General features: G+C 49.1%; 2 protein-coding genes across 4 annotated transcripts in view; both read left to right on the forward strand.

The window, feature by feature from the left end:
• Positions 1-6478, forward strand: part of RALGAPB (Ral GTPase activating protein non-catalytic subunit beta) — an 83238-nt gene extending 76760 nt beyond the window's left edge. For all 3 annotated transcript variants that reach the window (XM_045885759.3, XM_045885758.3, XM_054510091.2), the window contains 2 exons: positions 1682-1830; positions 2531-6478. In XM_045885759.3, coding sequence (XP_045741715.1) covers positions 1682-1830; positions 2531-2724 — 343 coding nt within the window. In that variant the 3' untranslated portion in view covers positions 2725-6478. The remainder of the gene's footprint in view (positions 1-1681; positions 1831-2530) is intronic.
• A 2203-nt stretch (positions 6479-8681) lies between these two features.
• Positions 8682-15388, forward strand: ADIG (adipogenin). The gene is given in 4 exon segments (XM_045886257.2): positions 8682-9223; positions 12789-12868; positions 12871-12904; positions 13978-15388. Coding segments are annotated over 4 exon segments (459 nt in total). The 5' UTR covers positions 8682-9098; the 3' UTR covers positions 14198-15388.
• Positions 15389-15916: the final 528 nt, after the last annotated feature.

Consider the following 15916-nt stretch of genomic DNA (forward strand, 5'->3'; position numbering starts at 1 on the left):
AGTGCTCATCACAACACGTGCCCTCCTTAATACCCATCATTCGGTTACCCCATCCCTCCACCCCTCTCCGGGAGGACAAGTCATTCTTAAAACTTCGTGTTTTTTCTGCTGAAGTATTTTAAAGCAAGTTACAAGAGATCCTGACATTTTAAATATATCAGTCTGCATTTCTGAAAAACAAAAACACTTTTCAAATAGATAAAGATAAAATTATCACAATAATAAAATTAGTAATAGTTCCTTAATTTTATCTAGTAACCAGTTCATATCGAAATTTCTCCATTTTCCCTAAAATATCCTTTATAGTTGATTTATTCAAACCAGAATCCACTCTGGGACTTTGCGCCTGATGTTGTTATGCCTTCAGGTGCTTTTACTACAGAACAGCTCTTTTTTGTCTTTTTTTTTCTCCATGATGCTGACTTACTGAAGAGACGAGAGTAATTCTCGAGGTGAACTTTTCTAGAACTAGTTTGAAAGAGAACTTTTAAGTGTCTTGTGTTGGTGGTGGTGGTGGTAACGGTTTCAATCTTTTTAGGTCAAAAGTTACAATATGGGGGTGGAGGATGGGTTAGCCTGGTGACGGGTATTGAGGAGGGCACGTACTGCATGGAACACTGGGTGTTACACGAAAACAATGAATCGTGGATCACCACATCAAAAACTAATAATGTATTGTATGGTGACTAACATAACCTATTAAAATTTTTTTAAAAACTTATAATATGACTAGACTGTAAAAATCATATTTTGTTGGTAGACTGGTAAAATCAAGAATTTGTCTTGATGACAAAATTAACTATACGATTGATTTTTATATAATGTATTGAAAATTGACTCAATGTTGCTTTGGCCAGAATCACTTTACCTATATAGAAAGAAAGCAAAAAACACCAGAAATGCCAACATACATGTAGCAAGTATCACAGAGTAATAACATGGGTACCTCTAGACGTGGTGACATATCCCTGAGCATGATGGGTGTCTCAGTCTTCTAAAGGCACAGTTGTGACATTAGCACCCATTAACACCCATCTACTGTTCAGAGGCTTTGAAGGCTTTGGCCTTGCCAAGATACAGCCATTTATCACCTTTGCTAAGGAGGACATTTGCAGCTGGCCCAGACTAATGGGCCTCCCAACCTCCTCCCCCCGACCCCTGAACAAAAATTGTATCAGAGGTTCTCATAAGGGGGCCTCAACTATATTCCCACTTGTGCTTTGAGATGCCAGGGTTGACTGTGGTGGAATTCCCTGCACTCCGGCCACCCCCACATTTGTTCCCTACGAGAAGGAGGGACTAAGTGAAAGAAAGTCAGCCAGTTGCTGGGTTCATAGCTTCCTGTCAGAGATTCCTCTGCCTTTGCATCCACCCTTTCTCCCTAGTGGTTGGTTGGTTTGTTTTTTTTACCTAGTGGTTTTAAAACACATTTTTAGCCCCTTTTTTGTCAGTTTGAAAAGCCCAACTCCAGTGATGGGCATTTAGGGCCAGGTGTTGATGGGGGTGGGAGGGTGGGTGCAGCAACATGGCCTCCCAGAAGGAGGATTCTGAGCAGACTGACACGTTGGCTCTTATCAGACTGTATCAAGCCCGGCCTCAAGTGTCCTTCATTTTCTTACATTACACATGGGGCACTTCAACTTTTATATGTTTGGAGTAAAAAAAATTTTCTTTTCTTAAGATCTACCACTCTTGAAAAAGAAGTTCCTGTCATCTTTATCCATCCTTTAAACACTGGATTATTCCGGATAAAAATTCAAGGAGCCACTGGAAAATTTAACATGGTCATCCCACTTGTGGATGGGATGATTGTCAGCAGGCGAGCACTTGGTAAGGTCTTCATATATGGCCAAAGAGTTAAGGTTTCTCTCTTTTATTTATTTATTTGTTTGTTTAAACATTTTTATGAACTAAGAAGAAGTAGAAATAAGGAAATGGTGAAATTACTTAATAGATCCCACATGTAGAAAATGCTGTGGTTTGGGGCGCCTGGGTGGCTCAGTTGGTTAAGCGTCTGCCTTTGGCTCAGGTAATGATCCCAGGATTCTGGGATCAAGTTCCGCATCGGGCTCACTGCTCAGCGGGGAGTCTGCTTCTCCCTCTCCTTCCCCCTGCTTGTTCTCTCTCTCTCACTTGCTCTCAAATAAATAAAATCTAAAAAAAAAGAAAAGAAAATGCTATGGTTCTTGTTAAATAAGAAGCATGTTTTGTTCTAACTGCGCTTCATCTACTTAAGTACACGTAGAACTACGATTCACAACCTTCCAGGCCTGGGAAATCAGATAGCTGTATATAATCCAGGGCAGGAAAATGGGTTGTCAGACCAGATTTTTGCTTCTGTTTTCCCTTGTCATGTATTTCTTCTGGCAGTTTTATCTTGGTAAAGTGTTGTCCGTCTCTCCAGGGACAGGGAGTTTTGCAAATAGAATGAACTAGGTTTGACTTTGCAGAGAGTAGTTCACTTGAATACTGACAGTTCACCTAGATGGCTAGTTACTCACGTTGATTTTAATACCCTCTGTTTTTCAAGGTTTTCTGGTGAGGCAGACTGTAATTAATATTTGTAGAAGAAAGAGACTGGAGAGTGACTCCTACAGTCCACCACATGTCCGCCGGAAACAGAAAATCACGGACATTGTCAACAAGTACCGGAACAAGCAGCTGGAGCCAGAGTTTTATACTTCACTTTTCCAGGAGGTTGGACTCAAGAACTGCACTTCTTAGATACTGTCTGTCTAGGACTCTTGAACTCCAGTTTGGGGCTATGATATCAGAGCAAAACAATTTGATAGGTGATCACTGTAAAAAGAAAAACAAATCACTCCCCAAGAGCTTACTGTTTAATCACCAGAATAGAAGAAACACATAAACCCATTTGATAGAAGACTTTTGGCTTTCTAGTGAAATGGGCTCCCAGACACAATCATATTCCTGCTGGTAATGATGATATACATTTTAGCCATAAACTTTCTTTTAAAAGTGACAGTTTTGGTTAAATATAAGCCTTTTGAGGAGAAAGGCTTCATGCATCTCATTTAAACACGTGCATTGGTAGCGTCAAATTTGCAAATTAGAATGTGAAGGTAGTTTTATACTTCACTTTTTAGGAGGTCATGTTCAGAACTGAAATCTCTCTCAGAATCTTCCAGGATATTTAAAGACTCATGCTGATGATAGCATGGAGGAGAAGGAAAAAAATCTCAGCTTTCTGCTCACTTGTAAGTCCATTTGTCGTCCAGCTGTCCAACGGACAGAAATGAGCATAAATGTGTTTGTTTAGATAAGAAGCCTGACATTAAAATATTTCATGTTTCCTCCACATTTCACAAAGTTATCGTCCTCATTACTGTACAGATCTATCTGAAGGCCTCAGTTTCTGGGCAGCCCGGGAGCAGATCTACAGTGGAGGCGTGGCCCTGTCCTTTAACGGGGACACAGATGGCATTTGTGGGGTTAAAAGTTGTAAGACAGCAGCGATACCTCCACTCTCTCCATTGCTGTTTGTGGCTTGGGGACATGATGACAGGCCAAGCATTTGTAATTCCTTGGTAATTTCTTGGTTAAATTTTGAGAAATGTAAGCTCACAACAAGGGTTGAAAATTATTTGGTTTCATCCGTTGTCTCTTATTTCAGGACCAAGCAGGAAACTGCAGTAGTTTATGAAGGATTGTAATTTGGGGTTCAGGAAATAACCTCTCAACACTACTAATTCAGATCTCTCCCAGAGAGCTACTGGATTTCATCAAAATTGACAAACGTTAGTGACCACCCCCTAGGGTGGCTGCTCTTAGAAATGGCTGTTGTGACCATGTTTTCTGGACCTTTGCCAGCTGAAGGCACAACAAATCCCTGCCCGGGTTTTGGAAATACTTCTGTTACCTCACTGCTACTTTTCTGCCAGGGATAAATGTTTTGAGGTGGCCAGACCCAGAACAACCTTCCAAGGATTCCTGTTACAGTGCTAGAGTATACACTGCTCGTTTCTCCTATTCTTCTCTGCTTTCTTCTTCATTAAGATTATTTTATGTTAAGAAAATAAGTGACATTTGAAGTCCAAAGAGGAGTCCTCACAGCTGTGTTAAGGGTGGTTTCCCGCGTGAACTCTGGTGTCAATAGACTCTGTAGGTCAGGGCCGCAGTGGTGTGTTTGGTTTGATGTTTGGGGAGTTCATTCGAGGGTCGGGGATAATGTAGGGCCTAGTTCCCTGTGCAGATATTTCTATTCCAAACGTATGTATTTTGTCATCTGTGAGCAAGAAATTTGGGTATCATAGCAGCTCTTGGTTTTAAGTTTGTTGTACCCTTTTCTTCATGTTTGTTTTAAGCTCAGGTAAAGGTTACCTCCTCCTTCTATGACTCCAGTTTCCATTCAGGGTATGATATTATTGAATAATTGATTTTCTTTTTAATCTGGGCAATAAATCAGTGTTTCCAGATGGTAGCATGGGGGTAGGGGGTGTAGGATAAAGATGAGCAAATTCTACCCTAAAAATGTTTTATTAACTCAGCAAGTATAAGGTGAGGTTTAACAACTTTCATGGAAATTCCAGATTGACATTTCAAGGAAAAAATGGGCCCTTTTTCTAGTGGACATGAACAAAGAGGGCTTAAATTGGTAGGCAACTTATAACATTCCAGAGGTTAAAAATAACGGATGTAGGTATACTTCCTTGGTGTGATTCTTCAGATAAAACTTTTACCTTTAGCATAGTTTTACTGTCAGCAAAATATACTGTGATGTGCGTGTTGAGGGTAGGCTTCCTGATCCTTCAGTTTGCTCTATTTCTGGCAACTCTTTGTAATTCTCATGACTGATAAGTGAATAACCGTGTTGAATGCGGTTTGCAATCTGGAAGCCTATGATCTCCCAGGGAAGGAGGGATAGATTTAGAGCTGTGCAGCCCCTGAAGGCATGAGACCCCAGTGTGTACAGCACAAACAGAATATAGGGTACATATACCTCGTGAGGTGCTCCTTCCTTCTGCTCAAAATAACATTTATCTAAAAAGGGAGTGCGGTAAGAACCCTTGGAAACTTTTACAAGTATGGGTTTGAGTTCATGGTCACTAAGTTCACCCGACTGCCTTTGTCAAAAATCACTTTGAGTAGAATAATGCCAGAGGAGCATATTTAGTCGCTAGTAATAACCTTTAGTAGTCCACTTGATAAATTTGCTAGCGTGTTTTCATAACACTTGGAAGGGAAGCGAGGACCACTTTGGTCTGTGGCTTAAACAGTAAAGTTGCTGCATGTGACAGGTGTTATCAGGGTGGATGAGTGTGGCTTTTGGTGACAAGGAAAGCATTACCAAGGGACAGAGGCAGGTAGCCCCTCATAGTCCTTTTTCCCATTCGGGAGATGGGGGCTTTCCTCCTCCTTTCTGGTTGGGAGCATTGACGACAGTGAGGAGGCTTTGCCTTTCCTTGGTCAGCGAGCTACCACTTTCGTCCCGTGCTTCCTCCTAAGACCTCCTCCTACCTAGCATTGGCCCTCTGAAAGGAATAGTTACATGGTGGATTCACCCCCTCCTGCCCTGGCCATACACACCCCCACGCACGCATGCTCTCCGCCATTTCCTGGTCCTCGATTTCAGGGCAGCCCATTCTCCTCTGGACTCACTTAGAAATACAAAAGACCTACATCTTTGGCCAGTAGTGTCAGTTGCCCACAGGTTGTGTGTATGAGGCCTTTATGAATGGCTACTTTCTACATACTGTGGGGAAGCATTTGTCAGGCTCTGCAGAGTGATTTTCAGAGGGACAGTCTTCGGGAGCATTTATTTCCGTTGGAAGGTGAGACTTTACCCAAGGTGGAAATCAGCTTTGCTCAAAGACCTGTTTTGTGGTAGATCGTAAAGATGTATTGGGGGTAATTTGACACTCCTGCTGGCAGTGGTTCTCCATTCAGCATTTTAAAACCCATTCAGTTTATATCTTCCTGAAAAGAATTGATTTCTGTGTTTACATGATACAATAAGTTGAATTAGATGGTCTGTTTTAAGGATTTCCGTGACAGCCTCTTTCCCCGAGATGGAGAGATGGGAGGTAATCCACCCGCTCAGTGTGGAATCAAACTGTGGGTTCTCGGTAGCTGAAGAAGCCATGTACTGTATAGTGTTTTTCTCAGAGTATCAACTCACGTTCTTCAGATGCTTTTCTTTTTTTAATGGTGAGGGAAAAGGTGTAATTTGGGATTCCACAGTGCCTTGCATATAGTAGGCGCCCAATAAATATTTGTTGAAGCAAACCAAGTTTCCCAAGTCCTTGCCTCTTGCAGTGACCAAGAACATCTTTCTCCTCTGAAGGGCTTGGCAGTTGTGGCTAAAAAATAAGCAGTATCATTATTTGCTTGAAATCACATACGCAATTTGTATGAATTTCGGTATGTTGCCAAGACATGATCTTTTTCTTATTGTATTTTCTGTAAATATTTCTGGCACTGAACTGTAAAGTAAAGGCGAAATGTAAATACGAAGGTGTACCTGTGTCTCTTGCCTTCTGTGTTTTCTCTTCCTCAGTTAGGGGACAAGGCCCAGAGGCTTTGTTTGTATTTATGCCGATCCTTTGTCCAGAAGAAACCCATGGAATATTGAATGTAATACATTTAGTCAATTAAATTTTAAGGAGATTCTTATCTAATAATGTTGTGTGTGCTTTTGGTGACACGCGGGGTTTGACTCCTGCACGGTTGTTTCTCATTTACTCTTCCCAGGGCGCGTGTGCTCTGCTTTGCCTGACCTTCATAATTTAGATCTGTGGGTTTTCACGCTGGTTTTGTAGAGTTTCACGGAATACCCAAAATTAGATTCGTTTTTAAAAATAATTTTTAACCGAGTTATAATCGACATACAGCATTACATTAGTGTCAGGGTACGACGTAGTGATGTGCTGTTCTTGTACACGATGAGTTGCGTACCTGCGTAGATAAAAGCTACTCCGTCACCGTGCGAAGTCGCCGCAGCGTTTGTGTGATGCCATCACAGCCAGCGGGAGCCCCCGTACGGAGGCTGCTGTTCACCAGGCGGCTGGCTGCCCGTATCTCAGCAACACGCAGGGGCAGCCGTGCTTTCTGCCTGCACCAAACCCGGGCTCTGCCGGGGCTGGCAGGCAGGAAAGGGGAGACGCAGAGGAGGTCACCCTCCCCCCACCCACTGCCCCTGTGACTAGGGTTGGCTTGAGAAGGGTCCACGCAGCCCGATGAGCACCTTCCTGCCTAGACCACGTGTGTGGGGTGGTTGCACCACCCCGGGAAACAGCAGGGAGAATGCTTGACTCGACGGGACCTTAACATGTGACCCCCTGAGCTGCCTCCCCTGTAGCTGGGCGTCCGTGCCTGCTCTGCCCGCAGGACCTCCAGCTGCTCCTTGGTGGCCAGCGACGCGTCAGGCTGATTGCAGAGTGGCCCTGTTTCGGGCTCTGGGGAGACAATGTTCGGGCCTTCCCCACTGTGCTGCTCAGCCCCTTCAGGAGCCAGTACCTAGAGATCCGCCGCCCCAGCCACTCCCGGTCTTGGCCTCTGGGCCCTGAGTGGCACAGCCTGCCAAGGCACTGTTCTTCTCGGACACGCGTTCTAATGCTGTCTGCCCCGGCTGCCTCTCCTGGGGACTCCAGTCATCCCACCGTCGGGCTGAGGCCGTCTCTGAGCCACGGGCTTCCAAGCTCCAGCTCTCCCCGCCCCTCCCCTCCTCCCACCCCTTCCCTGTTTTTTCCTGTGGCTGGCCCTCTTGCCTTTCTCCCTGAGCTGGTGTCCTCCAGTAAGGGGGTCCGTCCACCCCATGTTTCCCCCAGATCTACCACCCACTTCTTGCGGCTGCTCTCCCAGCCTGGACCTGGGTCGGCCTGACGAGTTGCCGTGGCGCCAAAGCCAGGGCTGCATCCGACTGGTTTGCTCATTACCATGGTGTCCTAAGCCTCACCTGGAGGTTCTGACTCAGCAGAGCAGGGGGAAGGGTCGGAATTGGTGTGTTTCACAGACACTTGCCCGTAGTGACTGACGTAGCTGGTCCAGGACCCTCTTGGGGCCTGCAGTGCTCCTGGCCCCCTCCCTTCCACAGGCACCAGCCATTCCTCCTGTCAGGCTCCCTGTCTGGCCAGAGTCTCCCTCCAGCTGGGGGCTGGCCGGGCCCTGGAGGTCCAGGGCCTCCTTCCTGCCACAGGGCCTGGCACATGGAGGTGCACTACTACATGAACGGATGACAAGAGGAGGTGGGAAGAGAGAAGAATGGCATTGGAGAGCTTTCTCTCTCCTTGGGAGACAAAGGAACAAGGCGAACCACTTAGAAGCCCCTCACTGAAAACTCTAATAAGGAGAGGTGCAGAAGTTGCCAGATTAAATATTGATTGAGGGCCTACTGTGTGTTAGAAAGTTTTTAAATGGCAACCCAGTGGCCCAGGCTGGCCCAGCAGACTTGTTTTCTTGAGCCAGCAGTGTTTCAGTGCTTGATGGGGCATTTTTAAATTGGGAGGTTTCACATAAAAATGCAGATTTGGGGGGCTCTCTTGGGAAAGGAGCTGTGGCACTACTGGGCCTGCCTCTCCCACGCAGCAGTTAACTGCCTGAAGCTGCGACAGCTGCCCGCTTTGGATGCACCAAGCTCCATCCAGGTCGCCGCAGCCCCCGCCACCGCCACCAAGTGCGAATGTGGGCACCTGTAGCCAGAAGGACAGGCCGGCACCTGGCTGGCCCCTGAGGGAATCTGTGACCTCAGACTTGAACAGCCACCTGGGGGCGATGTTTGTCCCATCATTTATTCTTCTCTAACTTTCAGCAGCTTGCTGAGGTAAGAATTCTTTCCATCTTACAAGAGGATCCAAGGAGGTGTCCCATGCACCCATAGCATCTTCGCAGGGATTTGGACCCAGGCCTGCCTGCCTGGAAGCCTGGGCTTCTGTTCTTGGCCGAACTGTCTCACTGCCACTGGCTTCCACCCGCTCGTCCAAAACAGCTCTCCCTTGGCCTGAAGGACACTGTGACGTCCTTGTTATGTCACCCGCTCAGTCACAACTGGGCCGAGAACAGAGTGTGGCCCGGCCCACTGGGTCCCCAGGGCAGCCCCACCAGCGCAGCCCAGGCAGGCCTGGCTTAGCCACGCACGCACCATGAGGTACCCCCTGGTGCCGCTGGTGAGCGACCTCACGTTTTCTTTCCTGGTGCTCCGGCTCTGCCTGCCCGTGAGCTTGCTGTTGGTCCTGCTGATCGTCCGGCTCCGCTTCTTACTGAGCCAAGGGGAGCCGCCCAGGCCGGGCCCTAAGCGTGGAGCCGGGCAGGGGATCCTGGAGCAAGTGCAGAGAGAATTTCCTTCATGCGCCTTAACCGCTGGCTGAGACAAGCAGTCACCTGTAGGAGCAAAGGATTAACTGAGTAGTTTAGAGGCCAAGAGTGAGCCCCTGAGTTGGGGAAGCAGTGTGTTTGTGTGCACACCTGTGTCCCGTCAGGGCCACTGCTTGGCACAAATCAGAGGTGGCCCCTGCGCCCAGATGAACTGGTCCAAGGGACCCTTTCCTGTGACTAGCCAGGGCACAAGGCTGGGGGAACAAGGTATGGGCTGGACTTCAGCCCCTCCCAGGCCCTCATCTGGGTACTTTTGTGCAGTAAACAACTTACACAATGGGATATGGCAGCCCTAGGCATTTTTCAGGTGCCAGGAGACCACTCACACTTCCTGCCCAGACTATACATCAGGGAGGCATCTGGGTTCTCGGGGTCGCAAGATCATGGAGGCTGACGGACACTTGTCCTGAGCTCAGCATGCCACCCAGAGGAACAGGGGGCAGGGTGGAGCTGGCCACAGCGGAAGCTGGGGGCCGGTGGCAGGGACGGCCTTCTGCTCCGCGGGTATCCTATCTCCCTGGGCGCTCCCCTCACCACGGGGCCTCTCCCCGGGGACCTTCCACCTCCTGCTTCTCAGTTCCAAGACCTCTGGTCAGCTAGGCAGGGAGGGTGCTGACGTGGGGCATTGAGACAGGGTAAGCGGTTCATCCCCAGATCTGCCCCATGTGCTCACGCGTGGGGGCTGGTGATGGCATCGTCATTGGGAGTTCCTGGCGAGAGCGTCCAGAAAATGTCTGTTTACATCCTCCTATTCCCGGGGTGGGCCGCAGCCCTCCCTGAGGGGCGCAGCTCGGGCGTCGGGGGTGGCTGGTGGGAGTCAGGGCACTTGTCCGTGAAGTGGCTGTAAAAGCCATCTCTCTGGAGGCGAGGACGTGGGCCCGCATTTTAGCCTTGCCCCTTCATCGCTCAGAATAACTGCTCACCTTTCTTCAACACTGTACTAAAGGTTGCACCAAGCAAGATGATGTGCATCATCTCATTTAATCCTCAGAATAACCCTGCGAAGTAATCCTTATCACACAACTGAGGAAACCAGGGCTCGGGGAGAGAAGCCACGGGCCCAGGTCACACACCTACGAAGTACTTGACCGTGTCGGTTATCTGGTGCCACATCCTGGCTCTGCCTCCCCCCGGCTCTGTGACTTGGGGCAAGTCCTCTCTGGGCCTTGGGTTTCTCACCTGCAGGACGGAGCTAATATCGGCCCCTACCCTTTGAGGCTGTGGAGAGATGCGTGTGCAGGGCAGGGCAGCCAGGACGTGTATACACACGGCACAGAGTAGGTGGTTACAGGCTGCGGAATAATCCGTTTCCGTGGCGGTTTTGTCGAGGTGGGAGGAAGCATAGGCCTGGCTTCGGCCGGCTTCTCCGGAGGCAACGTGGCACCTCACCTACAGTCTAAGGCACTGATCTCCAGCAATTCATTCTCCTTGCAGGCCCTGCTCTGAAACCATCCACCGCCTGCCCCGTCCTGATCTTTTTTCAGACTTTCTCCCACATCTCACATGGCCCTTCGCGAGAAGGCATTTGGTAATTTGCAATGACCAGAAGCTGTCCTTAAAGTGAAGGGAGCGGTCTTCTCGGAGCTCTTAGCATTGTTGCCCTGGTCACGTCCTTGTGCCAGGGTCTGGGCCTGCCGGGGCTTGGGGGAGCTGCTTCTCAAGGACACCCTGGCCGGCGGTTTTCTCTTCTGCTGCGGATCTCTTCGTTGGAATCTGTTTGGCCTGGAATCCGGTGCGAAAAGCAGACAGGACTAGCTCTGACCCTCCCTGCTCAGCAGGGCAGTTCCGGGGCCCGGAAGGTGGCCAATTTGAGCAGGGAGTGCCATGTGGCCCAGGAGGACGGAGACGGGGCAAGGGGAGAAGGGAGCTGCCTGGCAAGCTTGGCACTGGGGCAAGAAAAGGTCGTGGGCAGCTGAGCCCTGGAGAAGCCGGCCAGTGGGGACAACACTAATCCCGGACCATGACCGGAGGACAGGATGAAGCCACGTATGCCCTTCAAGGGGAAGGGGCTCCTCTGAGGACATTTCCTTTGTGATCAGAAAGGAATTCGCAGAAGGAAGAAGAGAAACCTTCAGAGAGATGGATTTAGGGCTGAAACATGCCTGTTGAGGGTCCTGCTCACCTCATGGTGATCCTTGGAGCGAGGTGTTAAGTGCAAAGCTGCCTCTGAATCCCCCGACTTTAAACAGGTGCACCCCATGGAATCGCAGGGCACTGGTGCTGGGAGGCTGATCGGAGTCCAGCACCACCACTTCTGGCTGTGAGCCTGGACAGTCCACCTTTCTGAACCTTCCTGTCCGTAAAATACAAGTAACACTAGTAATTGCCTTCAAGACATCGTTAACAGGATTAAATGAGGAAATGCACGGGAAACACTTAGCAGGTAGCATGTGTTCAAAAACCAATCACAATCTGTAGTGAAGAGCAGTCGCTTTAAGCCCTCACACTGATTTGTAAATCCTCATCACTGCCAACTCGGATGAGCACCTGTTGTACATGGTCTACGTCAGTTAAACCCTCCTCCTAGGGCTGTAATAGGCCCATTTTACAGATGAGGAAATGGAGCCCGCCTTTTCTGTCTCCTGCTCTTGGCCTGCAAGCAGAGGGCTCTCTTCGGCCTCCGTTACTTCTCTGTCACCAGTGAGACACCTTAAGAGTATAGTGAGAAGGAGAATTCCCCCAACCCTTCTCCTTTCTCCTTCACCTTGCCCTCCCCAGAGACGTCACGGTAGCGAGCTCATGCACCTATCTAACAACACATGCAGGTTTTCCAAAAGAGTGTGGGCAGATTGTTACTTGTTTTTCCAGAAAAAAAGGGGGAGGAGATCCTACCCTATACATTTCTCTGAAACTTGCTTGTGATGTATCACAGACATCCTGCAAGTCGAAAGCTACATTTAACAGCTTCTGACATGCCACTGGATGGAGAGGCAGCTCTTTATGCAGTGCGCCTGTCCCACACCTCCATCACCCAGACCTCTCAGGATGGACACACACACACACACACACACACACACAGTTTCCAGGGTATTTTATTGCTTGTGCATGTTTCACCACAAAACAATGCTGCAGAGAAATCTTGCACATATATGCTGAGATATTTGTTAATAAATGGACTGGTGGACGAATGGATGGATGGGCCAATGGTTGGGTTTTTGTCTCCTCAGTGCCTGCTCTTGGACCCACCCAATGCAAGTAGGTCATTTGTTCGCCTCTAGGGCCTGTCCCTAGTTAGTAGGTGGTATGGCCACTTTCTGAGTCCTAGGACAACATTTTTTGGTCCCTGGTCACCTTCCATGTCCTCAAGTCTTCCTGAGATCTCAAGGCTGTCCCATATGTCAGGGTTCTGCCTTGGCCCCTTGGTCTCAGACAAGGTTGCAGGGATGCCCCAGGCTTGGCAGGGGGCTCCTTTTGGGTCAGGATGTGACCACCCAAGAGGCCTTATCTTGTACCTCCACAGATTCAGAGGAAAATGACTCAGATTTATGCTTTGACTGGGAGCCCTGGATCAAAGGTCCAGCCCAGTTTTGCTGGGAGGGATACTCCGTAGCTAAAAGGAGGAGAGGCCCTGCTGGTGAGCCTGTTCAGCCAGGTGAGACCCTTCTGGGGGGCAGGGGGCAGGAATGGGGAGCCTCGGGTCCTACCCAAAGCCTAGGGCGGCTGCCATGTTGCAGGTCCGCTTCCTCCACCACGCTGGAGAGCTTGTTGTCTCTGCCATGTTGGGGAACCCTCTGCTTCGTTCTGTTGGAGATCTGTTTTCACCATGTTGGAGGACCAGCCTCCTCTGCCATGAAGACTTCCTTTACAAAGTTCCCCTACCCTTTACCTCCATGACCTCACCTCCCACCACTCTCCTTACTTAGAGTCTTTGCACTGACCGCTCCTTCTGCCTGGAACTCTTCTCCCCCACATCCACTTGGCGCACTCCCTCACCTCCGAGGTTGAGCTCAAATGTCCCCCTTACTCTGCTCTAGATTGTGTTCTGCCACAGCACTTACCACCTCCTGACGTGCCCGATAACTGATACTCCAAACCCAAAGCCCTCCCAGCACTCCTGACACACAGCTATTTGTAGGGGGAATGACACAACGCCAGTGATGATGCTCGCTGATAGTCTTGGGACACTTAAGAGGCAGCAGGGCCTGTGCCGAGCACTTCCCTTTCACAAGCTCATTTATGAGATCCTATGAAGAGGGTATTATTCTTACCTCCATTTTGCAAATGAGAACTCTGAGTGGCAGAGCAGTAAGTAATTTGCCCAAAGTTATTGAACACCTTGGAAAGGCCTCATCCATTCCAGTGCAGTTAAATGTCATCCCCGTGTCAATGACCCCAATGCTCTAATGGTCCTTCTCAGCTCTATTATAAGAGCCCCATGCTTGCTTTAATGTTCTGCTGTCTCTCGTCTTAAAATTTTTAATTTTTGAACGAGGGGCCCCACACATTCATTTTTTTAATGGGCCCACAAATTATGTAGCCTGTCCTGTTTGTGTACAATTAGTGGGGTAAGAAAAGGAGACTTTTGGACTCTGCTCCAGAATCCTGTCCCATTCATATAGAACCCTTCCCACCCCATCATGTATCTGTTCCTCTCTCACCCTTTCAATCCATTGTCATCCCTAGGCCCAACCTTCCATGCTTTTCCAGCCTGGCTTTCCTGGAGTCAGCGGAGGGGTGGTGGTGGTAACCGAGGTGGATGGGAGAGACTCACTGGTGCGGGAAGAGGACTCTGGCGAGGGAGGTGCTTCCCTGGGGTCCCCAACTCCCCTCCTGCACCGATGGACTCAGGAAAGCCTCCAGAGGACCCAGCTCCTCTCTCACTACAGATGATCTCCCAGGGTCCCTGGGGAGGAGCCCGAGCCTGTGAAGATGGGATAGGCACTTGGGGAGAAGTTGGCCACCTGAACTCAGATGAGGTCCTAGGACAGGGCTGGGCCAGAAGGTGTGGGTCCGTATTAAAGAGACGAAGGGGTTCCTGTGCTCAGGAGACCCCTGATAAACACACTGGGCCTAGGCATTCATTTAACAAGCTGTGGGCTCTGGGTCCAACCCCCGGCACTGACTCCAACCGTCCTTGACCATCTTTGGGAATGCCTGACTCTCTCCCACCCTTTCAAAGGGTTGGGGGATCTTGCCCTCAGCTCCCATTCTAAAATTTCACACTCCTTGATTCGCCTTTAGGTTGACTTCAATAACAAATACTCCTTTTATAAATACAGAGCGGCTACCATATGCCTAGTTATAAAAATAGCTCACATTTAGTGAACATCTACTGTGTACCAGGCGCTTTTCCATGTGCCTTATACAGGGGTTTTATCCCTCACCAGAATTCTATGAGGTAGGGTCTTTGGTTATCCCCGTTTCACAGATGGGGAAAATGAGGCACAGAACGACCAAGTGTCTGGCTTGGAGCCATGCCAGGGGAGTTGGGGTTTGAGCCGAGGCCCCGACTCCACTGTGCCGGGTCTTCTCCAGCGTCGGGTGTGGGGGACGTGCAGGGGAGGCAGGGTTCTGCCCTTTGAAGAAATCCCCTGTCCTTACACCCTCACTGGCTGCCCAGGGGCAGCAGAGTTGATGGCAGGAGAAGGGGACTAACCCTCCTGGGGTCCCTTCCTCTGCCACCCCACATCCCACCAGTCATCACAAGGCTCTTCAACTATCCAGAGGAGAGAGAAAGGAGACTAAATTATTAGCTTGTCTGGAGTTTGGTCTCCCCAGCTCCGCTTTTTCTGCCCTGTCCGAACAATTCATCCAAAACACACATTGGAACATGTCCTTCCCCCTGCTTAAAGCCCTCTACGGCTCCCTATTGTCCTAGGGCTAAAGTCTTGAGTTCCTTGTGTGGTGTAGAGAGTTGCCCTTTGGGAGCCGAGCCCTACTAAATTTGCTGGACAAGGTTTCTGTTCCTACCGACAAGGCTACGGTGAACACCCTCGAACTTTTATCTTGGCATAAGTGTGCTTCTATCTAAAGGATAAATCCCGGGAGGAGAAATTGTTGAATTTAAGATCTATGTGTTCACATGAGAGACGATGGACTCTCAGAAACAAACTGAGGGTTCTAGAGGGGAGGGGGGTGGGAGGATGGGTTAGCCTGATGATGGGTATTAAAGAGGGCACGTTCTGCATGGAGCACTGGGTGTTATACGCAAACAATGAATCATGGAACACTACATCAAAAACTAATGATGTAATGTATGGGGATTAACATGACATAATAAAATAAAATTAAAAAAAAAAGATCGATGTGTTCACATTTTGCAGATGTTGCTGAGTTGCCCCACCATATGGTAACACCGAGGGTGTGCATTAAGTACCTGCTTCCCCAGGCCTTTGCCCTACTCTACATGGACCCCCTAACACACACTCTCTCCCTCTCTCTCCCTCTCTCTCTCTCCCACATATTCTCCCCCATCCCCTCACCCCCCACACCCTTTGCTCCACACAGGTCTCATTCTACCTGATGAGATTTTGGCAACCTGTGTTTTCCTGGGAGGTTTGCTGGCATTGAATAAACACTTTTGGTAACAAATATCCCCTGTGGCTGAAGCTTCTCTCGGGCTTTGTCTGGCATTTTCTCCAACTTC

Source organism: Mirounga angustirostris, unplaced genomic scaffold (assembly GCF_029215605.1).
Source record: "Mirounga angustirostris isolate CCGP_5_RB_7025 unplaced genomic scaffold, mMirAng1.0.hap1 SCAF_10, whole genome shotgun sequence".
NCBI lineage: Eukaryota > Metazoa > Chordata > Mammalia > Carnivora > Phocidae > Mirounga > Mirounga angustirostris.